This window comes from Aphanomyces invadans (genome assembly GCF_000520115.1).
Source record: "Aphanomyces invadans strain NJM9701 unplaced genomic scaffold supercont1.22, whole genome shotgun sequence".
NCBI classification, from domain to species: Eukaryota; Oomycota; class Saprolegniomycetes; order Saprolegniales; family Verrucalvaceae; genus Aphanomyces; species Aphanomyces invadans.
Genome location: NW_008580167.1, coordinates 545,060 through 570,724, shown reverse-complemented (window position 1 = coordinate 570,724; position 25,665 = coordinate 545,060). Strand labels below are relative to the sequence as shown.

The 25,665-nt window shown below is 53.9% G+C and overlaps 9 protein-coding genes and 2 non-coding genes across 14 annotated transcripts; 3 read left to right on the top strand and 8 right to left on the bottom strand.

Moving 5' to 3' along the window:
- Nucleotides 1-3,308: 3,308 nt before the first annotated feature.
- On the bottom strand, nucleotides 3,309-7,805 carry H310_09716 (hypothetical protein). Of its 4 annotated transcripts, XM_008875867.1 has the most exons (12): nucleotides 7,229-7,805; nucleotides 6,961-7,173; nucleotides 6,291-6,437; nucleotides 6,022-6,207; nucleotides 5,850-5,971; nucleotides 5,513-5,600; nucleotides 5,219-5,459; nucleotides 4,768-5,155; nucleotides 4,181-4,564; nucleotides 3,995-4,123; nucleotides 3,641-3,802; nucleotides 3,309-3,554 (listed from the first exon to the last, which is right to left on the bottom strand). In XM_008875867.1, the coding sequence occupies exons 1-12, from the start codon at nucleotides 7,749-7,751 to the stop codon at nucleotides 3,357-3,359; spliced, it is 2,781 nt and encodes a 926-aa protein (XP_008874089.1). In that variant the 5' UTR covers nucleotides 7,752-7,805; the 3' UTR covers nucleotides 3,309-3,356. The 4 variants fall into 4 exon arrangements, with proteins under 4 accessions (XP_008874089.1, XP_008874088.1, XP_008874087.1 ...); XM_008875866.1 differs by having other exon boundaries at nucleotides 6,291-7,173; XM_008875865.1 differs by having other exon boundaries at nucleotides 6,022-6,437.
- A 637-nt stretch (nucleotides 7,806-8,442) lies between these two features.
- H310_09715 (hypothetical protein) lies at nucleotides 8,443-9,228 on the bottom strand (the record flags this gene model as incomplete). Its single annotated transcript, XM_008875864.1, has 1 exon — nucleotides 8,443-9,228. One exon carries the CDS (start codon nucleotides 9,226-9,228, stop codon nucleotides 8,443-8,445), a length of 786 nt encoding a protein of 261 aa, XP_008874086.1.
- Nucleotides 9,229-10,053: 825 nt separating this feature from the next.
- H310_09714 (hypothetical protein) lies at nucleotides 10,054-10,928 on the bottom strand. Its single transcript, XM_008875863.1, has one exon. It carries the CDS (start codon nucleotides 10,817-10,819, stop codon nucleotides 10,265-10,267), a length of 555 nt encoding a protein of 184 aa, XP_008874085.1. The 5' UTR covers nucleotides 10,820-10,928; the 3' UTR covers nucleotides 10,054-10,264.
- Nucleotides 10,929-12,011: 1,083 nt separating this feature from the next.
- On the bottom strand, nucleotides 12,012-12,713 carry H310_09713 (hypothetical protein). Its single transcript, XM_008875862.1, has one exon. The coding sequence runs from the start codon at nucleotides 12,629-12,631 to the stop codon at nucleotides 12,080-12,082; it is 552 nt and encodes a 183-aa protein (XP_008874084.1). The 5' UTR covers nucleotides 12,632-12,713; the 3' UTR covers nucleotides 12,012-12,079.
- A 437-nt stretch (nucleotides 12,714-13,150) lies between these two features.
- On the top strand, nucleotides 13,151-13,689 carry H310_09712 (hypothetical protein). Its single transcript, XM_008875861.1, has one exon. The coding sequence runs from the start codon at nucleotides 13,338-13,340 to the stop codon at nucleotides 13,638-13,640; it is 303 nt and encodes a 100-aa protein (XP_008874083.1). The 5' UTR covers nucleotides 13,151-13,337; the 3' UTR covers nucleotides 13,641-13,689.
- Nucleotides 13,690-15,430: 1,741 nt separating this feature from the next.
- H310_09711 lies at nucleotides 15,431-15,502 on the bottom strand. The gene has a single exon. It is a non-coding gene; the product is annotated as a tRNA-Gln (tRNA).
- A 1,580-nt stretch (nucleotides 15,503-17,082) lies between these two features.
- On the top strand, nucleotides 17,083-17,802 carry H310_09710 (hypothetical protein; the record flags this gene model as incomplete). The annotated part of the gene is made up of 1 exon (XM_008875860.1): nucleotides 17,083-17,802. The coding sequence occupies one exon, from the start codon at nucleotides 17,083-17,085 to the stop codon at nucleotides 17,800-17,802; it is 720 nt and encodes a 239-aa protein (XP_008874082.1).
- A 1,071-nt stretch (nucleotides 17,803-18,873) lies between these two features.
- Nucleotides 18,874-18,945, bottom strand: H310_09709. Its single transcript has one exon. It is a non-coding gene; the product is annotated as a tRNA-Pro (tRNA).
- A 194-nt stretch (nucleotides 18,946-19,139) lies between these two features.
- On the bottom strand, nucleotides 19,140-20,557 carry H310_09708 (hypothetical protein). The gene has a single exon (XM_008875859.1). The coding sequence runs from the start codon at nucleotides 20,529-20,531 to the stop codon at nucleotides 19,179-19,181; it is 1,353 nt and encodes a 450-aa protein (XP_008874081.1). The 5' UTR covers nucleotides 20,532-20,557; the 3' UTR covers nucleotides 19,140-19,178.
- Nucleotides 20,558-22,063: 1,506 nt separating this feature from the next.
- On the top strand, nucleotides 22,064-22,745 carry H310_09707 (hypothetical protein). Its single transcript, XM_008875858.1, has one exon. The coding sequence runs from the start codon at nucleotides 22,098-22,100 to the stop codon at nucleotides 22,707-22,709; it is 612 nt and encodes a 203-aa protein (XP_008874080.1). The 5' UTR covers nucleotides 22,064-22,097; the 3' UTR covers nucleotides 22,710-22,745.
- A 214-nt stretch (nucleotides 22,746-22,959) lies between these two features.
- H310_09706 (hypothetical protein) lies at nucleotides 22,960-23,844 on the bottom strand. Its single transcript, XM_008875857.1, has one exon. It carries the CDS (start codon nucleotides 23,816-23,818, stop codon nucleotides 23,213-23,215), a length of 606 nt encoding a protein of 201 aa, XP_008874079.1. The 5' UTR covers nucleotides 23,819-23,844; the 3' UTR covers nucleotides 22,960-23,212.
- Between the last annotated feature and the right edge of the window lie 1,821 nt (nucleotides 23,845-25,665).

Below are 25,665 nucleotides of genomic sequence, written 5' to 3'. Positions count from 1 at the left end.
GGCGATCCGTGATTGAGTACCTCGTGTACTGCCCCATGCTCGTGCGCAATGACGTTAGTATTAGCGGCAAATTTGAACGAGCAAATGATGGAATAGTTCTGTGGATTCATCAGCCACCCCCTTCATGTGCTCCATTCCATGGCCCTGGCGTATGATCGAGGCGACACGACGCTTGGTCCGAACATGTCCAAGTACTTGCGGCGATCCGTGATTGAGTACCTCGTGTACTGCCCCATGCTCGTGCGCAATGACGTTAGTATTAGCGGCAAATTTGAACGAGCAAATGATGGAATAGTTCTGTGGATTCATCAGCCACCCCCTTCATGTGCTCCATTCCATGGCCCTGGCGTATGATCGAGGCGACACGACGCTTGGTCCGAACATGTCCAAGTACTTGCGGCGATCCGTGATTGAGTACCTCGTGTACTGCCCCATGCTCGTGCGCGAAGACGTTAGCACTAGCGGCAAATTTGAACGAGCCAATCATGAATTAGTGCTGTGGATTCATTCAATCCTTGTATGCGGGATATTTTTTTGTGATATCAAAGTGTATACATTTTCATATATATTGCATACTTATTTTTAGAATTCTCTCCCCACAATGTTTTCGCTGCTGGCTAACCATCATTCCTAGCTTCTTGTGTAGGGAAGTCTTACGTTATTTGAGGAATCAAGGCTTGATACCAGTCGGTTTAGACTGGGGATTCGGGGAATCGAACCCGTGGCACAGCGGTGACACCCGACTCCATTATCGGCTAGGCCAAAATGGATCTCTTACAAAAGATTGCTTGCAATCAATCTTTATCGATGAATTGGGCTGGATGAATATGAATAGGAAATTAGACAAGGTCCCTTGAAAGAGATGTGCACTCAAGTTCCGTCGTGAATGGACAATCTAAGGCTATATCTCAAGTACAGTCAGTAATTCGATCGTGCTTCAATCATATCATGTGTTCAAAAGTGTCACCCATTGGTTAAAATATTGGGATTTTGCTCGAGTGTTCAGAATGCCATGTCCATATTATTATTCCTAAAACATGAACGAGTACCACTGGGTGAATTTTTCCGTCGTTACCTCCTGTAAGGTAACGCATCGAAATCCCGAACTGCATCAATATCGCGGACAGAGTTTTATCCAATGAAGAGTCTCTATTTGGAGCAGGTCAAATTCTATTGGCTATGATAATATTCATCACTTCAGGGCGACTTCGCCAATTTCAACACAATTATAATCACAATGATCAATAAAATTATCATTCGCTACCACCAAAACGTAAAATGGCCATAACTTAGTCAATTCTTACTCAATTCTCTTCAAATAAGGCTCAAAATCATCCCAAAACGTGTTTTTCTCGTCAAAGGTGCCAACGCTTGACGACATCGCGCGCTGAGTCGCATCGAACAAGGCGAGAGTGTTCAAGGCGTAGCTCGTAGTTCGCCATTGAAACGTACAACGATATATAAGTACATGAAAATGAAGACTACAACTGGTTCAAATACGATCGGCTAACAAGGACTAAAACCGGTCATGCTAAACCAGTTGGAACAAGACTTGGTGTCGTGGATCGCTGCAATGCAACGCGCTGGCCGGCCTGTTGAGCGCTATGAAATCAGCATCAAGGCGAATCAAGTACTGTCGCACCTGTTCGGCGTTCCGCGCTCCGTTGGACGTGGCTGGTACGTACGCTCGAGTCGAAAAGCGGCATGCTGATCTGTCAGCTCGGGTGGCCCAGAAGTTAAGCAATCCACGCAACGCAGTGTCTCGTGAGAGTGTCAGAAGATACTTCTTTGACCTCGTGAAGGCTTGCCTCGGTTTTACTTGTACAGCCGGCGACATCTACAACGTTGATGAGACCAGCTTTCAGACAAAGGGAAAGAACAAAACCGTCGTTGCAATCCGTGGCTCAAAGGATGTTTGGAAGAGTGATCACAACAACTCCTACCATTTTACGATCGTCGCTGCGGTAGCTGCCGATGGGACCCCAGTGCCTCCTGCGTTTATTCTCCCTGGAGCATCGTGTCAGACTGGTGTCCTGGACAATTGCCCTGTACCGAACGCAATGATCTCAGCGTCGCCGAAAGCTTTCATGAACTCCGACCTATTTGACGGCTGGTTAGAATGCTTTGGTGAATGGAAGCTGCACAAACGTGGCGCTCGTCCAGCGGTGCTTGTGTTGGACAACTGCTCATCTCACCTTTCGGTCAACAGCGTCTCCATCTGTGAGGCATACGGGATCTGCTTGGTGCGACTCCCACCGAACGTCACGCACCTATTGCAACCTTTGGATGTGGCCCTGTTCCGAACGTTCAAGCGCAAAATTGCCTATGGGGTTACTGAACGTTTGCTGGCCATGAACTCGACATTGTTACCTCGAGAGACGGCCATTGCAATTGCCGGGAACGCCTTCAACGCTGTTTTTCCTCAGCTTGATGATGTGAAGAAAACTAACCAAGCAGTGGTGAACGGTTTCCGTACCTGTGGTATTTGGCCTTTGTCGCTTCCATGCATGCTGCGTCGATTAGCCGCTGCAAAGACCAATTGTGTGGAGGGGCCGCTGGATTATGAAGTTTGGTTGAAGACAGTGGAGTATTCAAGGGAAGTCGTTCTTACCTTGCCACCGAAAAGAGCTGGGCGCAAGAGGGTGTCGATAGAACAGAATTGGCGCACCCGCGACGCTCTGCATGCCTCCTCGGTCCAGCCAGTAATGCGAAAGACGTGATCCGATATTTTTTATTATCCTTTCATTATATTTGTAATAAAATGACTTTTGTCGACACCTTGAATTTAAATACAGTGATTATATTTTGGTCTCTTTTTTTGTAAATTATTTTGTTCACATACTGAACTCAAGACTTGGAAGTGTCCGCGATAGTGAAACCTTGAAGTTTTCATGTGCGCTTGACTGGAGAGATGATAACTTGAGTACAAATCTCAAAAGTCGTCAAATGTTACACAAAGTGATACCAAAAATCGACGTTGAATTATATTTTCGTGGGGTACTTTCCGTTTTACGCAACAACATAGTTTATTCAGGAGACGAAGTAGAAAACAGAGGTCAAATTTCGGCAAAAAATGTTCGGGATTTCGATGCATTACCTTATTACATTGTCACTATTGAATTTTCCATCAACTCAGCCTTAGTCTACTTGCAAATCTAATGAACGCGTGCATCGCTGCCAGTCCCAACGCGCAGAGCTATGAGTTCGCTCAGACATTTTGCCTGACGTCCACCCGATTCTGTTGGACACGGCGCAGACCAGTTCCTTGTATATCCGCCACGTCTCCTAATAGCGAAGGAAATATTCAACAACGGTGCAGTTGTCTTTGTTACAGATGGATGTTGTCGACCAGCGAACTAGACAACCACGGCGCGCTGCCGACACAACTTGGAAAAGTGCCGCACCGTGCGGCGAAACGACGATTCGTCGGGAGCACTGAACAGTCCTTGGATAAACTGAGCCTTGTCTTCACGAGGCAGTCGGCCCGTGGCGTCCAGCGTACCAAACATGGCCAGATCTGCCGTCGACGTCGTCAGCGCCGATTCCATCCATTCCTACAGCACCCACGACAATGTGTACCGTGAACACTCGTAGAGGCAGCGAACGGGGGTTTTCACCCAGCGAGTCAACGGAAACGCACCCGCAATGGAGCCCCACTCAACTGCGCCAAACACACGAGCACGCCCGCACACGACCCATAGTCCGCGTCGACGCGGGTTGGCGGTAAATGGCCCATGACTCCGCCCAAGACCGTCCGAACCAACTGCGGCCCCTGCGCTGCGAGCCATGCTTCCACCGTCACCTAACCAATCAAGTACATCAGCGAAAAACCCTGCTATCAACTCCGCATGATTCGCATGCAGGACAGGCATAGTCAGGCAAGGAAAATGTGCACCCTCCACAGGCGTGCACAGATACCTCCTCTCCACTTTCAAATGAAAACGGGAGCGATTGCCAATCGGTCATCAACATGCCCCTCCGTGCTCCTTCTTACCGTGTACGCTTGGGTTGGCGCCGTAGCGTCCGTTGCGTGCTTGGTGAGTTGCTGGAACATCAACTGCAGGCACGACAGGACGCCTTTCGTGGCGTCGTTGTGCTGTAGCTGGAGGCCCAGGAGCGACCCCTGCGCGAGTCCTCGTATCAGCCCTCCATGCATTCTCCCGTCGACAGCGTCGAGTACCTGCAGAATAGACGGCAGCAGCGGCACCGTGATCTCGGGCAACGACCGGACGTAGCGTTCGACCATGTAAAAGTATTCTTCGACAACGTCGGGGTGGTCCACCAAGCTCTGGTTGAGCACGACAAACGTTGCTTGACTGAGCTGCGTGAAGAGCGTGTCGAAGATCGAGCGCAAATCCGTCGCCGAGTTGCTCGTCCCAAAGTGCTTGACAACTTGGTTGGCACAGTACAAATACGACGACTGCGGCGCCGCCGAATAGCACTGCACCAGCAACTGCGCCAGGCTCGGCACCATCACGACCATCGCAGGAATCCGCAGCATGCGCTTGAAGCAGCGGCAGCATCGCTCCACAACATCCGTGTTGGTCCCAAACACATGCAGCGTCTATGCATCGACAGGTCAGTCGCAATATGTTCCAATGGGTGAGACGGGAAGAAACGAGCAGTTGAATGAACGCAGCCCCAGACACCAGCCACTCCATCACACACTAATTCATTCAAAACCGTGCATGCAGTTGGTTGGACACCAGGCCATCCAAAGTCGAGTTGATTCCTCGAACGAACGGACGAGAGTGAGCGAAAAAATACCTGTTGGAAGAGCGGAAAGAGCTGCCCCGACAGCGCGACCAAAGGGTGGTCGGTTCCATGGTTCGTCGACGTCGTGTGGTCGAAAATGCACATGAGCCGCAAGAGATCTTTCAGGATGCCGGCTGCGGATGGCTGGGCCGCCGCCAACGTTGCATTCATGCGATGGACAATTGGAGCCACGAGAGTCTCCAGCGCAGGTACGACCAACGCCGGTTCGCCCACCGACACACCCTTGCAAATACCTTCAAGGAGAATCACTTGGTCGTCTACGTGCAACGTGTCGCTCGCTTGGAGTTGGCCATAGTACTGCATCAAGTCTCGACCAACGTGCGGCCAGCAGTCCATGCACAGTCCTCGCAGCGCTGCCGCCACCGCCGTCGGCACTTGCCTGCCATGCACCATCGTGACGTTGACGGAATCGTAAAAACGACAAGTACAAGAGCAGGCATACCAGTCCTGGTAGTCGCGTCGCGCGGTGGAGGTTGTGATCGTCGCATCGACAAAGCGGAGCAAGGCTGGGAGGTAGGCCGCGCCGTTGCCAGCCAGCCATTCCGCATACCGGGAAATGACGAGGCACGACGTGTACTGGATGGCCGGGTGGGCTGGAAATTGGGGCAGGAACGAAAAGATTGTGTGCAGGGGGGTTTCATCGAGAGGCGGGCGCTTCGCGGCATTCGGGTCCTTGGACGGCCCTGCAACACGCAGTCAAGGCTGTGCCCGCCACCAGGACGAGAAGGCACCAAACCTTGCAGCTGGGCCTCCACTTGGCGGGCGATGGACCGAAAACTGTACAGGTGTGCTTCAATCGATTCCCAGTGCGTTTCCGGCGCAGCCTACACCCAACCGGCAACGATTTACCTCGGACAAATACATGACAGGCAGAGGACATGGCGGTGCTTCAAGCGACGCAACCAATTCAAGCCATGCGCTGGTCAGGACACCCCCCCCGTCATGCGTCGACTGCCCACGTCGGGGTCGGTGCCCGCTGACTGCGCTTGAAAGCAACGTGCGAGTTTCAATCGAGAACAACGCCAACCCAAGACACACCCATTCCACTAAACTCCAACGTCGTCGTGGCGTACATCACGTTGGTTGAGGATAGAGTGGAGGCCTTGGACACAGTGGTTGAGCACGGATTCGGTGCCGAGGAGGACGCAGCAATCCTGCAAAATGTCGCCGAGTTCCTTTCGAAAGTTCTTGAAATCTAGGCACAACCGTCGTCACACACTGTCCTCTGTCCGCCCGACGACCGACCTTGTTTCTTGTCGGTAGGTAGGTGGAGAAATCCGTCGCGAAAACACATCGTGTGCATGCAAATGCGCGTCAAGTTGGTCAAACTCGGCGCAAAATTCGCGAGCAACGTTTGCTTTTGCGCCGCGTCTTGGGTGAACCGCACTGCTTCCGTGAACGCAAACCAGAACGGGATCGTAACTTCGGCCACTAGAAAACACACAAACACCCCCGCGCATGACGACGTCGACAGGGTCGGCATGCCACAGCCACGACTCCACAACTGGTCGTACCGTCGGCGTCGGGAAACGTCATGCATTCCAGCAGCGTATCCACCATCATCACTTGATTCATCGGGGAATCGCCCAGCAAAATGTCCAAGTACACTTCGGCCATTTCCGTGAACACTCTCGTGAGGCCCATGCAGCACTCTGCGTGATCTACAAAAAGAGAGGAGTTGGGACATCCTCCACAAGGCAAGGCGCAGCCAGAGATTGCCCATGTCTCGCACGTCGAGGCGGGCAGACCATGTAGAAACACCACCACGATATATCATGCAGCTAGCGAGCATCGACAACGAGGGTGGCATCGGTCGTCGCGAGAGAGCGATCGATTGTTCATCCTCCGCCGATGCCACTTGCAATGGTCGCAACGTCCTATTCGTGCCAAACAGTGTCGTTGCTGCACGGCAGCCACCCAATTGAGTGGAGCTAGGTGTGGGTGGTGGGTATTGCCGAAGGCCGACAACGCATGAGCTTGCCAACTCCGTTTTCGTTGTGCCCAGTCCTGCCGTGGGCGACAGTGCTGTCACCACGAGGGCACAGGATGCCGTGGCATGATACGCCGACTCGCCGCATGTCCGAACAGGACAATGCGACACGTTTCACGCCAGCCCAATTTCACACAAAAGATCGACGCCCTTGGCAGTAGCCCACCGAACGACCTCTCATCTACACCACGTACCTTGAGCCACGGCAGACGTGAGCAACGGCTTGAGCTGCATGAGCTGTGGAATGAGCCATTGAATGACGGGGAGATCGACCAAGGTCGAGTTGTACGTTCGAATGACTTCCACAATCAGGTCGACGGCTGCGTCAAACAATTCGGACGTGTCGTCGAGGCCGCGCTTCAGGACGTGAATTGCGTTCGTGGTCAGCGGGTTCTGAATCACAAGATCTATACGATCACAGCTGCACGTCAGCTGGCGTGAATGGATGCATGGAAAGGATACCTGGATGGCGCGCGTCGCGGTCGAGGAGCTTGACCCACTCGGCCATGCATAGCAACGTGTCTTTGGACGTGGCGCCAGTGCTGCCAAGATACACTATGACGTTCTGCGCTTCAGTATACGCCACGCTTTCGACGGCAGCCAGTGTGAGGAGTGAAATACGGACGTCGGCATCCCATGGACCTTGAATGAGCCAGTCTAGGCCCTGGCCGGCTTCCATGTTGCGCACCAGCGCCGTCCCGAGGAGGCGGACGATGTCGCGTTCGTGGTGGTGCAGGGCAAACAGCGACGACAGCTGCGACACTTCGGCCGGTGTCAGCGTCAAGTGGCTGATGGTTTGGGCGGCAAATTTCTGGACGACTGCGTTGGCGCGGGTCCCGGCCGCCAAGAACGCGCAACTGACTGCGAACGCGCTCGGACTCGACTGGAAGGAACGAAGGAACGCATCGGCGGCACTACGTGTCTGGCCTGTCGACGTGGACGCATACATTGCCTCAACAGCTTGAATCACTCTGTCTTCTTCCATCGTGGTGGCGGGTCGCAACGTGGCCGACGGAGGCAGTGAGGAATTCTCTCAACGGAATGACACCGACCTTCCAAAATATTAAACTCTTGATGGCCCACCTGTTTTTAAATATATGGATATTTGTATAGAGGACTCCTACATTTTTTTGTTTTGACCAGGCAGGCCACCAAATCAGCCAATCGAAATGCAGAACCGAGACTTTGTACGGACTTCTGCACCAGTGGCGACGTGCCGTCGCGTCAGGCTGGACGGTCAACAACCTGGTCGATCGACGAGTTGGTGCTGCACGTACATGAGGCATTCAACGTGTACCCTTATGATCGCCTTGACCGTACCTTCCTGACCCTGCAAAGCTGCTTCGTCGCAACGTCTTCCAGCGAGGTGCTTAGATAGGTTCCAAGGACACCAACAGCATGTGAAGGTTGTCGCCAAGGATGGGCGACGACATAACGTGCCGGCAAAAGATAGATATGCAGCGAAAGCATAACGTTCGAGAGCTTCGCAAGACTGGGAGCCAGCCGGTGGTGCTCGTTGCGTTCGTTCAAAGTGTACTCCCTCACTGGGAAGCTCAATCACAGACAGGTCTTACCTAGAATGGCCATCGTCGCGACGGCATGCCCAAAATGAGTTCGAATAGATCCTTTCGTTGACATCACGTCGATTCGAGTTTTCTTGGTGTGTGATTCGATGCTCAATTTGGATGCCGTTCATCGTCCGCTAGTCCTAACACGGCGCGGTGGTTGACGAGGTAGTCGACAATTTGAGTGTGGCCCCTGCGCCTGGCTCTGTCAAGGGCAAACGAAGTGCAGCCTTCGATCAGGTGCGTGTGCAGATACTTCACAACGTCAAAATGGCCGTTCGCGGCGGCGCCGTCCATCGCTTCCGTTGTGCAGCCCCCCCCATAAGTCGCTCCGAGGAACGTGGCAGTGCAAGTACTTGACGATGTCCAAGTGACCATTCGAGGCAGCTTCGTCCATGACCCACGTCGTGCACATCTCCGGTTCGTGCGTAAGAACTGGACAATGTCCAAGTGGCCATTCTGGGCAGCCAGGTTGACAGCCCACGCGGTACATCCTTCCGCGCGGTGCTCGTGCAGAAACTGAACAATCTCCATGTGTCCATTGCGAGCAGCGCCGTCCATGGCCTGTGTCGAACAACCGACCGTTCCATACGTGTGCAGGAGCTGGACGACGGCCAAATGTCCATTCCGAGCGGCCTTGTCCATGGCTTGCCGGCTGCATCCTTCACGTCGGTGCTGCAGCAAAAACGAAACGACATCGACATGGCCAAACTCGGCCGCGCTGTTCATGGCAAACCTCGAACATCCCTCGCGACGGTTCTCATGCAGAAAGCGAACAACGTCCAGGTGGCCATTGCACGCGGCAAAGTTCATCGCTTGTTTCGTGCAGCCTTCGGTGCGAGAGGCATGCAAGTATTGCACCATGGCCAAGTGGCCATATTGAGCAGCCCAGTCCATGGCACGACGAGTTGCCTTGCCTTGCCGTGCTCGTGCTCCAGAAAACGAACCACGTCGATGTGACCTTGTCCTGCCGCCAAGTCCAAACTGAGCTCGGGGGCAATGGTGCCCAGGGGAAGGATCATGTCGTTGTGTAATGCAGGATTCGAGTGGCACTCGCGGAGGAGGTCGAGGTGTCCACCAAACGACGCCGCGGTTGGCACGACTGTGGCGTAGACACGCATATGGCGGTCAAATGCGACAGCCGATGAAATCCATACTGGGCCAACAACCATGGTGTGAGCCGATCGTGGACGAGCCGACAAAGCGACACGATGGCATCGTCTCGACCTGTATCGGCCACGTCTTGCAGGACGAAAGTCCATTCAGACGGAGTGACGAGGCGCCGAAACGTTAACAGGTCGTGTGTTAGTCCGTTTTGGAAGGTGAAAACCAGCGTGGCTAGCTCCGGTGATCGAAGCACCGTCGACGCTGGTGCTGCCATCCGTCGTCAACGTTGAAAGTACTCGATCGTGGCGACCCTGCGTTGCCGACGAATGCAGATCGTCTTTCGGCGGCATTCGTGAGTAAAGGTAGATCTTGTGGCATTGCACATGGGTTGCTGCGTCCCAGCTTCGCCGGAGGCGCAGAGGGCCACCGACGTTCCATGGCGCGACCTCGTTGGCCGGCTCGCAGCGATGCTGTAAATGTGTTTATGTCTGGCATATCCTGGCAACTCACAGTCAAGTGCCGCTCTCCATCGTCCTATAAATGGAATGTGGCGCTGCATGGAGGCCATGCACAGCCACTGCCTCACGGCATGACTCGTCAAATCACACGATGAATACGAGATCCACCTTTCACACAACGTGTCAGTTCAAAACCTTTCGGACGATAGCTCGACGAATGTGCCCGACTGGGTTCTTCCTGCGCTCGTGGACGAACGTCCGCTTGTTCCATTGACGACGTCCGGCAAGAGTTGGCTTCTGGCATGATGACTGGAGCACGGACAACGCCCATGCACTCTCAAACGGGACATGTATTGACTTTAGTGCCGTTAGCCTTGGTTCAGTGCAGTTGCAGGTTCGAGTACAGATTTGACCACAAAATCGAGCCCCTCGTACAGCCCGACGCCTTTCGTTGCGCACGCCCCTTGTACGTGCCATCGCTTGTGCGGCAACTTGTGCATGTCCATCGTGGCAGCAACGGCGTCCGTGGTCATCGCTGTGGGGAGGTCTTGCTTGTTGGCAAAGACGAGCACCCATACGTTTTTCAACGCTTCGTGTGCCAGCGCGTTGTGGAGCTCGGACTTGGCCTCAGCCATGCGATCTCGATCGTTCGCGTCGACCACGTACACGAGCGCGTGCGTATTGGAGTAGTAGTGCTGCCACAAACCGCGCCCTTTGCTCCCAACACCAATGTCCCACACCGTAAATTCAAGCTCCTTGTACTTGACCGTCTCGACGTTGAATCCAATCGTGGCAATCGTGGTCACGACTTCGCCGAGTTTGAGCTTGTACAAGATGGTGGTCTTCCCACCGGCGTCCAGCCCGACCATGAGCAGGCGTACGTCGCGCTTCAAGCCAAAGACCCATCCAACCCACCGGGACATGCTCGACCCCGACTGCTGTCGTTCACGCGTCGCCGCTGGCCAAGTTGGATTGAATTCCCCAACTACTGCGTCCAGTGCCAATGCCACTCCGTGTACGATTCATGCCCACGTGGCATGACAGGAGTGGCCGTTGCAAAACGACCCCACGACGGCGGTTTTCAACGAAATGGTCCATTTTGGCAAGGTGGTGGGCAGCCAGGCATCTGAGAGTGTTCCTGGGTGTGCGTGGGTCGAGAGCAGCACGTTTGATATCGACACAACATGCTGTGCTCTGCTCCGATGGCGACAATTTCGCCGTTCGCAACGTGTTTGGTCGTGTGGATAGATATCTTGGTCGCCATGCCATCATGACCTCCCCGAAGTTGGTGCGGTGGAGTCAAATCGAAACGAAAATTTGCGAGAGTGTGGTCGGGCTGCGAGAGACAGCGGTCCCGTCAGGATTCACGCACCAACTCCGTGGTCGTGGCAAGAGAATAGTGTGAGGCAAACACTGCCTCGCTAGTAACAGGTAACGATCGAACGTCGTTCACAAGGTAGCTCGAGTTGTAAAGGTCCGTGTGCTTTGATGGGTGGGGGTCAGTTGGTACAGCGAATGTGGACCTCTCGCGAGTTTGACGAGTGTCTCCGTCAACCTGGCGCGTCGTTTGCTCGTTTTCTGCATCCTGCGCAAGTGGCTTCCAGGTCGTAATTGTTCGTCGTCGTTTTCACCGATCGATCGATGGCCATATTTTGACGGTTTGAAGTGCACAACAACGTCGGGTTTACGAGGGCTCTCTGAAGCATGTCGTCCAATATCGAGTGATTGCCGGTTCAGTCGAGCCAGCGACGTCATGCGGCATGCGATCCGCCACAGTTTTTGTTGAAGGGCTACTGCATGCCGATGGAGGCTTGCGGCGGAGCTGGCCCAACGAGCTACAATTCGTCCTGTTGCCCTAGCCGTCCATTAGAAGAAGAATTGTTGTGTTACCTCGTGCTGGACATTCACGGCACTGTGACCACGATGACTTCAAGGACATGAAATGGTGGGAATATGCAATCACAAATGCATCCGTCACTCGTTTCTGAAAGCAATGTCGGATTGTGAGTCCAACCTGTCACGGCCACTCATCGCATTTTCGTCTGGTTAACCATTCCGTGGCAGTTGAAGCATGAACGAGCCTCAGAGGGACTCTTGTGAGGTGAATTTCACGAGTTTGGCATCAGTTGAGCATGGTATAAATTTTATATTACATGCACACTGCTTCAGTGGCATGCACGTGCTTATCGAAACTTGGGATGGTGTCGCACGGCCTTGACGAGCCAGTCCAAGGCTGCCTCGACGCCGTCGCCGGTCGCGGCACTACCAACCTGCAAGTGCCAAACTTGTCGGAGTCGGTCCAGCCCCATTTTCGCGCTGATTGCGGTGGCATCCAACGCTCCTGGGAAATCCTGTTTATTGGCAAACACGAGCACAATTGCATCGCGCAGGTGCTCTTCCCACAGCATTTGATGCAGCTCTTCGCGGGCCGAGTCGATGCGGGCGATGTCAGTCGAGTCGACGACAAACACGACGCCCTGTGTATTTGGACACATCGTTCGCCACACACATCGTATCTTCTCGTGGCCGGAGAGATCCCACACGTTTAGCTTGATGTTCTTGCACTCGACCGCCTCCACGTTAAACCCAATCGTGGGCGTTGTTGTGACCGCTTCGCCGAGCTGGAACTGATGCAGCAGAGTCGTCTTTCCCGCCCCGTCCAGCCCGATCATGATCAAACGAGCCTCAATCTTGCCAAACAGCTTAGTCCACACGCGAGAGATCGTGCCACCCATGCCTGCTCGTCGTCGGCGATCGATGCGAGATGACGAGCACCACAATTCTCCGCAATGTGCGAGAAGGAAGTCGCAAACCGCCCTGTGATTGGTCGAATCAATTTGAGAATAGCTCATGTTTTCTCCTATTCCAAGTTATTCTGTATCCACTTTCAAAAAATTCTAAACTTTCCACTGCAACCCAGTTCATTAATTCAAAAATGCAACACATTATACCGCACTGTAACGTACCCAGTCACATTAAGTCATAAAATATGATATTTCGGTTAGTCAGGTACTCATTTGATATCCATGTTTTATACAGACCAAGAAATATAATCCAATCCGTACGGTCCTTGGGCATTTCCATGGAGGCAATCCAACTTAGCTTGAGCGCTTCCTGACGGCGCGACGTCGCTCTGTTCCTCCGCGATACACGACTATGAGGATGAGCAAATTTCAGGAACGGATGGCAGGATCTCTCCGGCGATATCCCTGCTGGACGACAAGAACATGCTAGGCCCAACTGTGTGGATCCAACTCAGTCGTCAAAAGCACTGAACTGGACACTGGTGAAGAAGAGTTGAAGTGAACGCAAGATTTATGGCTCCATTGGCATATTCATCGAGTTAAGGGATCGACGGTGCGAGGCCAAACTTGTGGACTGGGTTCGAGAGGAGTCGCGGAGAACGTTCCAAAGATTCCTGTAAAGCAAGTGGCTTGCGCGATGGCCAGAGACTTTACAGGAATATTTGGAGTGAACCAAATATGTTTCGTTCGAGGGAAGGTAGGGATGGTTGAAAACTCTTGTGTCGTCGTCGTCCTTGGCATGTTGCGATCAAGGATTCAAAAAGGTTGCAGTATTTCTTTCTTGGATGGCGTGCCGTGCACAAAGGGTGGCGGGCATCACTTGCTGCCGGGGGTCTTCAGGTCAATGAACGGGTCCGTGTTGCGGACTTGTCCACGGGCCTATCGCTGTCGCAAAGACGCAGCGCCCGCGACAGGAGACGGCACAGGACAGAGTGTTTGAGCGCAGGTCCAGGTCATTCGCATCGTTATCTCGATCGTGTGCGGGGCTGGGCGCAAATTTGAAAATGACCCGTTCGTGGTCAACGTTCGACGCGACCACCAGAGCATTCTCCGAACGTTCCCCCTTCGATTGCATTCAATTTTCCAGTGAATTTCTAGGAGTGTTGGTAATGGCAACCTCATCGCGGCATTGGATTGGCTACATTTTGGACGAACCACAACAACAAGAGCGAGGACAAGTTCTGGGGGGCCAACCGCGGCGTGTCGCCCTGTAATGGCGGTACAGCGCACAACCACGGAGAGGGACGTATGCCCATCCTACCGGGAGAGAGCTGGGTGGAGCGTGGAGAAACCAACTGGACCGTCGGCTGGCCTCGGGGGGGGGGTGAACAACGAGCCGCCGCCGCCATTTCGTCCACCACAGGGATGGAATACAAGTATGGCGCCGCTCACGCGAAACCACCGACGCTTCGAACGATGTCGAGTCTGGGTGATGGTCGCAAGGGTCGTGTGAATCGCCACGACCGTCGTTCGTGCAAAGCGCCAACGCCGGGTCATGTCGTTCGATTGTATTCTAGCCAATCAAATCGCAATTTTCCCGAGCGAACGCGTTTGATTCGTCCGTTTCGTGGTTTTGAGTTTGCCTCGAGGCACGTCGACTGCAGTTCACGCAGCCCACTTCCATACGAGTGACGTGTGAGTATGGAGCTCTGAGCACTCGTTTGGCAGTGGCCGAGATGAAATCGGACGGGATGGAATGTGGCTGGGCGTGGGGGACATCGGACAAGGGGGTTGCTTGGACTTGCCCCGACAAGTCCACTGCACACCGCATGCACGAAGCAAGTGGGTATTTCGAACGATGATGTTCAACGTGAAAACCCCCCCAACTTTCATGGCTCAATAGATTGCCGCACTTGTTCACAGACTCATCTTGCCTTGGCGTCCTCGCTCCGCATCAGCGCCATGGGCCTTGGTTGTTTACACGACATCGTACACGAAAATGCTTCATGGAGGTGTGAAGCCCTGGGGTACGCAGGGGTAGTAGAGGTAACTAGCACATTGAATGCACCGACGGGAATACTGAGTGTACCGCACTGGGCGAATTACGTGCTCGCAGTACAAGCCAGATCTCGCCGCCCGTGAGGCCATGTCGACAAATGCTTGCATTTGCATGAATCTATGTAACAATACACATGAACTGCCCTCCTGAGACTCTACAGCTCGCAGAACTCAAGATTCGGAGCATGAAGCACATGTAGGAAGGAGAGGCGACATTGGGCGACTACTTGGAGCAGCCATCAACGCATGATGCGCCATCCTAGAAAAGTCGGCACGTTCAACGCGGACCAGCTCAACTCAAGGCGCTCAAGTGTGCGACGGATGGAACGGGCAATTCCATGACTGCGAGTCGGTTGACGTCGGCCAAGCTTGTCGGTGCAACAACGTCATTTTCATCTGTTGCATTTGCAGTGGCTGCCTTAGCGGTTCCAGTGGTTATTTAACAAAGAGTTATTCTTCAGCTTCACTTTTAACGTACCCGCAAACGGCTTTGTCTCCTGCGCTTGGCTCGCCACTGTCAGCAGCTCCGCCCTCGTGGTATAGCATCGTTCGCCACTTGCTGATCACACCATGTTTGAATACATACTTATTCTCACAGTAAAGAGATGCATTAAGGGCAACAAGGTCAAAGACACCCCGTCTGAGCAGAGTCATCTCCGCAGCGCCTGCATGATGCCTCGGTCTGGTCATTAAAATGGTGAAGCCGAAAAGTTTGAATGAGTGGGAAAAAGAAGGTCCTACCGGGACTCGAACCCGGAATACAAGATTCAGAGTCTTAGGTGCTAACCATTACACTATAGGACCTGTATATGGACAGATAGGACAACAAATATATACAACAAAAATGTACGATGCCCCCGACCTCTGGTGTTATGTTGGAAGGTCTGGACTATCACAAATGACAAAGCGTGTGAGGTGCTCAACTTCAACGCCAGCGAAGCATTCCACCGCCTTGAGTTCTTGTGAAGCATTGACGGAAGGAATTCCTCCATGCATTTACCTCATCTGGCGTACATGGTGACGCAAATCGGTTCTACCGTCGAATACAATGTAGAAAATATGCTGGCAGGGCACAGGCAAACCGACGTCATCAATTTTTTTGTCGTGAAAGTCGTCATGGGCCGATGTTTGACGCGGTGGAAGTTCGACGTTGGGGCTTTGTTTCGAATGCATTCGCGGATAAATACGAAGGTGAAGTTCAGAATACCACATGAACGGGCCCAGCGACTTGAAAATCCATTGAAATAATGATTTCCTGACGGGAAAATTCATTGTTGAATCCAGGAACGGCATGCTTCGACTTCGATGGTTTGCGTGGTGCCCCTCTGCCATTCCCGTATGTGGTCATGGTGAATGTGTTTCCTTCTAATGCAACCTCCTCTCCAGGAACGCAATCCACTCTTTTTTGAAACCACTTCCTTCCAAATTCGACTTGAACTTGTCACGAGCCAACAACCACAGCGGCAATCGGTTTAAATTTGAACGCGTGCTTTTCGGAAGATTTGCGATTGTTCTCGCGGTGACCACACCTATCGTCAAATCCATGTGCACTTCGAACCAGTCCGTCCTCCAAGGGCGACAGCGCATTCGTACGCCAGGCCATATCAGAATTCAACGTTGTGGACCGACAATGGGTGATCTTCGGCCTTGCTTCGCTTGGCGAGGGATAGCTGTCCCGATTCTTTGTCAAGCGCTTTGACAACACTTGCGTACGTGGTGTTGGTGGGATGCACCTATCATTTGCATGTTCACGGGGCAGAGCATGTGCAAACCATCGATAAATGCTTGCTTATATTTTACACGGCAGCGCCAGGTGGCAGCGTATTACTTTTTTCAACATTTTCAGTGGATTTTCCAGTGGTTTTCAACCGAGAGCGGCCCGAGACCGTTCCGGCGTGACTCTGCCGTTCGCCCGTTGGTCGACTCTCCGACTGCATCCAATCCGCATCGAGGGACCAGTTACCCAGAAGGTTTTGAGGTCATCATAGTGGGTGGTGCGGAGCAACTGGTGTGGCTGGCAGAAAAACTTTGACGCATGTCGGCGTGACGAGGCCAATTACACGCAACCCAGGAAATCGCGGTGGAGGACGGCCATCAGATTGCCTCCAGTCAACGGGCTCAAGACAAGGGAAGCCATGCAGCATCAGCGCTGCAGCGGTCAATTGGCGGTGTGTAGGGGAGTCGAGCGGGGCATCCACGTGTGAAAGGGGAGTTCGTCGCGGTATCGTGGCAGGGTGACGGCACGATCCAGAATGAAGTTCAAAATCCGTTGTCGAACCACATGGACACGTTCGAATTGACTTATCTGGGTTGCGTTTCTCGGATTTCGGGGTGGATTCCACCTGCGCTGTACTTAGGCAACGACGGCATCGAAGGGTGTTTCAATGTGCATCTGCGGGCCGGAAGTGTACGTCATTCCCGCGTACGCACCGGCAGATTCGACCGGGTCGGTCTCGCAGCATTTTCAAATCCTCCACGGACTTTCGACATCTCCCATGCGCAATTTGGCCAAATGTTTTTTCAATGGCTGCACGAACGACGCCGTCCTCGGATCGTGGAAATGCATGTTTCACTTCCACAGGTTCCGCTGCTCCGTGGCCAAGTGCCGCAATCAGGTTTATGCGCGTGGTCGGTGCGTGCGACATGGGGGAAAGAAACTATGCGACGTAGACGGGTGTGGCATGAATCGCCGCCTCGGACGCTATTGTGTCAAGCATGGGCCCCCGACATCGATCAAGCTTTGCTCCGAACTCGGATGTGACAAGCATGCGCATTTGCACGGCAAGTGTGTCCGTCACGGCGGAGGCCGGCGGTGTTCGGTTGCAGGATGCTCGTCCCACGCACGAGGCCGACCATTTTGCATTCGGCATACTCCGTCCAAGCTCAAACCGAGCGAGAGCGACGAGGACAATGCGAGCAGCAATTGTGGAAGCGTCGACGACGCCATTTTGGATCTCCTCCTGCAGCAAACAACTCCCAAATTCACAGACGAGTACCCTGGCCCATTGCTAGAGTGGACGTCGGTATTCCACGTGATCGACGAAGCCATCAAGCTCGACGATTTCAGTTGCCCGTCCTATTTGCGTCCCCCCGTCCACCCGTAATACGAATCCCCTATTTTATGAACTCTATGCTCGAGCCAAAGGTCAAAACAGCATCCCCATGCGCCTATCGAACATGACTAGAATCGAGTCCTCCGAAAAACCCTTTTACGACTTTCATGACGAAGACAGGTTGTCTGGTCACTGGGGGTATCGAATCAATCCATCATGGATGTCGCCCGAAGGAGCGTGAGGTAACGTCAACCTCAATCAATGCGTGCGCTGGGTGTCGCCCGCGTTCGTTTGAATCGTAACCACCTCGATGTTGTGGCGACCGACAGAAGCAATGGTGAACCTCGCGAACGAGTGTGTCGCCCCGTGTAAGTTGGTCTAGTGGATTACTACCGTACCGTTTACTAGAAGTGTGGTGGGGTTTGTATTTGTGATGTATAGGCAAGGAGCAGTGTTTCCATTTCGTTTCCGTCGTCGACATGGCTGAGTGCAGAACCGTCCGCAGAATAAACGCGAGTACGATCATGGCGCATCTTCAGTGAACTGATGAAAGGTAGGCGTTTGGCGGGAAAAACGAACTTGCTCGTGCTTTTTGGATAGTATACGCATGCGTTCAAGGCGAAGCTGAAGCAGAGACAACTGCAAAACGCCCTGGACCAAATCAACAACGTCATGCAAGGACGTCAAACGCACTTGTACGATGTACCTCTTGTTGACGCGATGGGGTGGGCAAAGGACCCGTGGCGATCTGTGTCGCAGTCGACCGTTGTCAACTGCTGGAATCGCACTGGCATTTTGGACAAAGACTTGTCCATGTTCATATCAAACGTGTCTGCAATGAATTTCAATTAATTTGTTTTCGAAGTCGATGCAACAAATTTTACCAATATAATTGCACAGAATTAAAGGTTTGACTTACAGTTAGCGAGGGAAATCAGTACACAAGTCGTTGGCATGTCCACTTTGGAACACAGCACACAAGTGAGTGCATTGAATTTTCACAGACGAAAACGGTTCGAGCAAAAAGATCCTGATCACATGCCACGCCCAACAAGACCGATGCAAAGCTGTGCAATAGCAGGTGTGGCCACTGACCATGATTCTAAAAGGTTGGAAAAGAGTGGCCCCAACCGGTGATCGAAACCGGGACCTCCTGCACCCAAAGCAGGAATCATACCACTAGACCATTAGGGCTGTTATGTGACATGACACAAATCAAATTGTGGATGGAGTCGGCCTTCTCTGCGACATGAGGTCCAGATAAAACCACTACTGCACCTCCCTTGACAGTGAGAACATGCATGATGTTCTGCGCCAGCTCCGTTCGAGTAAGGCATCGGCTTGAAAGGAACGGAGTGGGCTGCCTTTGGAGGCTAAGGCGGCCATAATGAGGCGCAATAAATAGGACTCTTATTAGTATAACGTGGTCATGCTCCTTCGGTTGGAGTTGACGAGTCGCGGAGGTTGAGAGGCGAGGCGAGTTTGGACTCCATGCGCTCGATCGCAAGCGCTAACCGGCTGATCATGTCAGAGTGGTTCGACATGGTGTGTGCCAGATGACCTTGTTGCTGCGCCAACTGCAGTTGGGTGTTCGTCGACGTGTTGAGAACGTTCAGCATGCGGCTACTCAACGACGCGTCCATGCCGTCGAAGGGGGAGCATGCAGTGGGAGAGCGTCGTCGGGGACTTGGTGAATTGGTGGCCGATCGCGGCGAAAGGGTGGTCGGGGTCGCTAGCAAGACATGAGGTCGGGGCATGGAGTGCAGATTCGTGGCGGAATCGTGGCTTCCACCTTCGGTCGGAACCCGAAGGTCACACAAGGCAAGGAGCGCTCCAGACGCCATGGCTTTCAGCGGCAGCACATCGCACGACGTGTGAGGGACTGTGTCCATGATGGCAAGTGTGCCGACTACCCAGCCCTTGTCATCGACCAACGGCACGCCAGCATAGAATCGGATAGACCAATCCACGACCAACGACGTGTGGCGGAAGCGAAGATCTTGGGCTGCATCCAACACAACCAACGGTTCGGCAGTGGTCACCACCCAGTCACACAGGTCGGCATCACCGCGGGCCTTGGATGCCAACGCACCAAACCCAACACTTGCTTTGATGTGCTGAGTCGTGTCGTCGATCAAAGTCACGTACGCCATGGGACACAACTCGAACGCGGCGCACGTGTCGCAGAGGATGGTAAGGTTGTCGATCGTGGCGGCGTTGAGTTTCTTGACTGCTCGAACACGGCGCCGCTCGTCGGCTTGTGCTTGGCTTTCTGCAGTGGGGACGACAAGAGGGTGGACATGTGTGTCTGTCGTCTTCGCGAACGGAGCCGTGACGAGGCGGCCGCGACAGGATTTGCTCAGTTGGTCCTTTACGTGGCGCTTGGTCGCCGATTGCTTGGTCAAAGAGCGCCGATGGAACATGGACATCATGGTGGCGGACGCGCCAGACCCCGTTAGAGTCGGCGAGTTGCTATCGTGGTTGTAGGCGCAGCCGCGGCAGATCTTGATGGTTGGCGCCGTCGCCACGTCGTGGAGCTGCGACGAATACGATTCCAGGCGCTTCTGCACGACGCACGACTTGCAAAACAAGTCGCCGCAGAGCCGGCAGTGGTGGCGTCGGCGGAAGAGGTTGTTAAACTTGAGCCCGCAGTCCGCGCACCCCATGCGATCCTTCTTGTCAACCCAGGCGGACGGCGACAAAATGTCTCCCAACGTGAGCTCGCCTCCCTCGACTGAAGCATGGTGTCGGGGCCGCCGTTGAAAGATCGCTAGCACCATCGCCGTTCGTCGTTCGCAAACGGTGCAGATTCCCAAATGGATGAAACCAGCTCGTAGCCAAACCAACCAGACCTCCACATGGCGACCAGCATGTCACACCTGCCGCTATTGGAAAATTGGCCAGACATACGTATGGTCAACTTGAGATGGGGAATTTGCGTAGACGAGGGTCCTAGCCACGGCCGTGTCGAATTTGCGTGGCGCACACGTGGAAGACTCGTGATTCATAGAGCGATGACCGCGTCCACGTGCTGCACGAACACGGTTGCATGCTTTGTGCAGCCATGCCCACGGCAGCATTCCCGTTCTTTCATGCCTCCATCCCCCACGCCCTACGAAACGGATTCCCTCGCTTGGTAGCCGGTACATGTCACAGTTCACCATGCTGCGCTCATTGCCACCAACGCCGGGCGCGACATGCCATTGAATGGACGTGCAATTACCAGAAGGTTCTTCGTAGCCAGCCCAAAACGGCGAACGACGGGCGGAGATCAAGCGCGGATGCTGGTCTGCTCGATGGGGTGTCGATCGATGCAGTCCGTTGTCCCGGCCCACGCTGCAGAACCTGACCACGAAACCCATCAACTGCGCTGGTGGAACGTGCGCGGCATCGTCTTGTCTAAAGGTGATTTGTAGCAGGGGGGGTCACCCTCCGATCGTTAGCGCGACTCAGTCCAACCAACACGTCGCAACAGTGATTTTGGTGTGCGCGGAAGCGGCCCCCAACCAATCAGCGAGTTGACGGACCATACCATAACGCAATCAACTGCCCACTCTCGACTCGGCGGCAGTAATGGAATACAGCCACGATGGCGTTGTTTGCGCGCAAGGGACATGTCGACCAAAGTTCAACGTGCTGAGGCCATGATGGCATGGTTTGCGAACCACCGAGTGAATTCCTGGAGACGATGCGACCACCGAATGCATCTGCGCACCGCGGGTTGGAGTTGAGCATCCCGTTGGCAGTCAGGTCAGCGCGTATGCACTCTCTAGCATCGGTGCCGCATCCATGGCGGGAAGTCGCCGCATACCCCCTGTCGTGATTCTTCGTCGAGTTACGCCGCACTGCGACACCACCACCACCACACCCGCCGACTGACGCCGTCATGGTATCTCCTACCATCTCGACAGGCGTGTATCGTTCAGCTCCACCGATCACCCCAACTTTTCACAGTGGATGCATTCGTAGACGACAGATTGGCACGGGCGACATACAAACGATTGAAAGTGACCAGCGCGGTCAAACTGGTCGAACGCACACAGCGTCCCCTTTGGCAAAGGTCCACCCCGCCTTGGTACCGAGAATGGCAGGTCTTGACGAGAGTCTGGGTGGCTCCGTGTGGTGGTGGTGTAGGAGGCACATGCACATCCGAGATCTTCCTGTACCCCCAACGAGACCGTCGATTCCGGTGTGGTCAGCACAGTACCACCAAGCTTTGGACGGACTCAGACGTTGCTCGTGTGCTGCGAGTTCCCCCGTGCCGTGCTGACAACGACGTCAAGCATGCGCAACTGGCCCGACATTCGAGATCTTTCTCGGCCGTTCATTTTTCATTTCCCGCAACAATGTGCACGTGTGTGTTCAACGGATGCACCAATGACGCGATGCCACACTCGTTCAAGTGCTTGTTTCACGTCCACCGGGGACAATGTTCGGCCGAGGCGTGCCACAACCAAGTGTATGCCCGGGGGCGGTGCGTGCGCCACGGTGGCAAGAAGAAGTGCCGCGCCGTCGATTGTACGGTCAATGCCCGCGTCGGCAGCTTTTGCACCAAGCACAGCCCGACCCACTTGATCCGGACGTGCTCCCATCCAGGTTGCGACAAGCAGGCCCACTGGAAACGACGGTGCTTTCGCCACGGCGGGGCGCGAGTTTGCGCGGTGGAGGGATGTGTCACCTACGCGCGGAATCGAGGGCTGTGTGCCCGCCACACGCCCAGCCCCATTCCCATCGACGCACCACAGGGAGAATTGGGCACACTGTCGAAAGCCGACATCGCACACCTCGTTCAACTCGAGCTCCAAGAAACCCCGTCCACATTTCGACCCAAGCTCGCGCCGTTGGTCGCCAACGAGTGGTTGTTCACTGCAGAAGACCTCGACAGAGTTCTCGACTTGATGCTGGAAAAGAGTATCACGTCCGACATCAAGCGCGCGACGCTCGTTGCATGGCCGTGAACGCGCCCATTCGCGTTAAGAAAATGAAGTTCCAGTTCCTGTTCTTTGTACCTGGGTGCGCAAGATATGGGGCACGTCCTTGTAAAAGGGTGCCAAAGGGGGAAAGGCGGTAGTGAGGCCCAAGTCGCCCATTTTCGCGTCAGGATCCATAGTTGTGCCTCGGACCCGAAACATTTCAAGGCAGCGCAACGGTGGCCCCTGCCTCTTCCCTCGCCGACTAGACGCGGTGTTGATATCCAAACGATTAGATTGCCAATAATAGTATTTACAGTTAGTTCCTGACTAGCTCGTACAGCGAGGGATGCCCCCCCCCGTTTGCATGGACGATTCTTGTACGTGAACCAAACTGTTTTCGTCGCCATCGACGAACTTGCATGCGCGAAATGCATGAACCGTTGTCCTTAGGTCGCTTGGTTGCAAGTGTTTGGTGAAGAGACGTTCAGTAAATAGGGATAAATTAGTCGCGTGCGGAGTTCATCGCAGCGGTACGCTGGCCCCTCCACTCAATCCTCCAGCAATTGGATGACTTCTCCCCACCCTTGCATGGACGTGAGTTGGGAATGCCACCAGTCGGTGTGTGCCTGCTCGACCTCCATGATGGGCTCAACGTGCAGCAGAGCCTGCTGCATCCAACACGATTTCGTGAACGGTGCAAGCATCATATCCGTGGTTTCCACGCGATTCACTTCCACTTGTTCGATTTTGACGGGGTGGTCTGGCTTCGCGGTGGGGCCCTTGGGGGTGTGGCGGGCGCAGAACCCGCGGTTCCGGGCATACGTGACACATCCATCGACTTTGCAAAATCGCGACCCGCCATGGCGAAAGCACTTGCCGCGCAAGTGGGCCTGGCTCGAACACCCGTCGTGGGAGCATCGGCGGACGGCGTCCGTGGGTCCGTGCTTGGTGCAAAAGTTGCCGACGCGCGAGTTGAGCGTGCAGCCGTCGAACTGGCATTGGCGCTTGCCGCCGTGGCGGACACACAGGCTGCGAGCGTACACTTGGTTGTGGCAGGCGTCAACGAGGCAAATGCCGCGATGGTGGTGGAACAAGCACTTGGTCGAGTGGGGAGCAACGAGGTTGGCGCATCCGTTGAAGAAGCAGGACGTCATGTTGCTTGGTGTGAAGTGCACAAAGGAAATTGAACAGTGCAGTGGGAGCTCGAACCCCGAGCCTGAGCACGGCCACCATGTGGCGCGGATGTGGGGTTGGTTTGGACCCGTGCCAATTGTCGTATCTTGTCAAAAGCACAGACACTTTTCGATCGTCCAGCAGTCGACCCTCGACCCCCTTGGCTGGTCAGAAAAGCATGTGTGGCGCAGGTGGTAGCAATGCCCATACGATCTTTACTTGGGGGCACTGAAATGGCGCGTGAAGAGCGGGGGCGCCCTCAGGATAGCATTGTACCTCAGAGCGTCATAAGGGCAGCGGGGGAATGCCATGTCTCTTCGTGACATGTCATCGTAATGGCATTGTCAGGATCGCGGCTGGCAAGAGTTGTTATGGCGAGACACTGTATCGTCCATCCCCTGGAGGCGACACGTGGGCCAGGATCGGTGGGACAAGGCCGATAGGTGCATGCAGTAGAGAGCCGCTTTCTTGCCACAGAAGCATACACTGACATGGTTGGTTGGTGAGGCGGAGTGTCAGCCATTGCATATGGGTTGACCAACTTGTCATGACTATCTGGTGTCTCTATTCGAGTGATAGAACCTTTGAAACGACCGGGATCGCACCCAAGTCGTGCGATGTAATCCGAGGGATCCCCTCCGACAAAGACGTGTGTGCAGATGACGTCTATCGCCACGGGTCCTCTACAGATACGTCCCGCGTCGGGTCTAGTCAAAGAACCCGAGGACGGTTTGACAAAGCCACCAACGCGCTGACCACGATTCATTCTAGATGTAGAGCCATCCTCCACGACGACTTAGGACCGATGTCGTGGGGCGGTCATCTCTGTGCAAGAAGGGCCAAGGTCGAGTGGATCCGTCTTACAGGGCGAGCGCGCCCACCCGTGGTGTTTCTGTAATCACACCGACAAATTGCGGACGTTGTTTTACGAGCCGTAGGGTCTTTCCCATGCTTCGAGACGACTCGCCCGTGCGCCAGGGGAGGCAAACGCAAACACATTCCCACGTCGACGTTGCTGCCACAACCAACTCCATCCTGATGGCCGCAATCGGGGCCATGGATGTCCGCGTGTCTTGCGTGGCGAAACCCACCACGACGACTGCAACGACCGGAACTTGTCTCTTGAGATGCGGGGAGCTTCATGAATAATCATCCGACATTTCAGTAATGATGCTTTGACACATGTTGACTTCAACTTGCCATACTTACGTGGGAAACACGACGAATTATCGTCAATTCGAAACGTCAAGTATTCAAATACGGAAAAGTTCGATTCCAAAAATGGGCAGAGCTTTTTTGCTACTACCTCCAGACGGAAATCGATCAACCGTTTGACAAAACTTGATGCGATTTCTTCAAATGTTCGAATTGAATAAATCTGAAAATAAAGTGGTGGCAATACAGTGAACCCCGGAAAAAGCCGACATGCTTTCATCCTGAAATGCATGGAAGCGGAATAAAATCGAATTTATTAAATTACGCGGCTTAGTTCAAGTTGATTGGCTATAATCAGGAGAATTTATGTGCACCAATCAGAAGCGCTAAACCTCAGTATGAGGGTCTGACATTTGAGATTTGAGAAATTTCATGTTCTCCTGCTGAGAAACAACCCTAACCACACATGCATTCCCTATAAACCTACACCACGACAATTTCGGGTTTTGGAATTGCCTTCTTGAATGCACTCTTGACGGCTTCTGGCGAAATTTTGTCCCATGCCACAATTGAGTGCTTGATCATGGCCATTCGTTTCTCCGCTGCTGTATTCATCGGCGTTTCCTCGAACCAAAGATTACGAAGTAGCTTCTTGAATGGACCCATCACGCCA

Bases quoted from the DNA above. Each gene is read 5' to 3' on its own strand.
- H310_09708 (XM_008875859.1), bottom strand. From the start codon at position 20,531: ATGGTGCTAGCGATCTTTCAACGGCGGCCCCGACACCATGCTTCAGTC.
- H310_09706 (XM_008875857.1), bottom strand. From the start codon at position 23,818: ATGACGTCCTGCTTCTTCAACGGATGCGCCAACCTCGTTGCTCCCCAC.
- H310_09707 (XM_008875858.1), top strand. From the start codon at position 22,098: ATGTGCACGTGTGTGTTCAACGGATGCACCAATGACGCGATGCCACAC.
- H310_09713 (XM_008875862.1), bottom strand. From the start codon at position 12,631: ATGGGTGGCACGATCTCTCGCGTGTGGACTAAGCTGTTTGGCAAGATT.
- H310_09712 (XM_008875861.1), top strand. From the start codon at position 13,338: ATGGCCAGAGACTTTACAGGAATATTTGGAGTGAACCAAATATGTTTC.
- H310_09714 (XM_008875863.1), bottom strand. From the start codon at position 10,819: ATGTCCCGGTGGGTTGGATGGGTCTTTGGCTTGAAGCGCGACGTACGC.
- H310_09716 (XM_008875867.1), bottom strand. From the start codon at position 7,751: ATGGAAGAAGACAGAGTGATTCAAGCTGTTGAGGCAATGTATGCGTCC. The intron at 4,124-4,180 runs GTACTCGACGCT...GGACTCGCGCAG, and splicing joins TGCTGCCGTCTATTCTGCAG to GGGTCGCTCCTGGGCCTCCA. The intron at 3,555-3,640 runs GTGCGTTTCCGT...TGGGTGCTGTAG, and splicing joins TGAGTGGGGCTCCATTGCGG to GAATGGATGGAATCGGCGCT.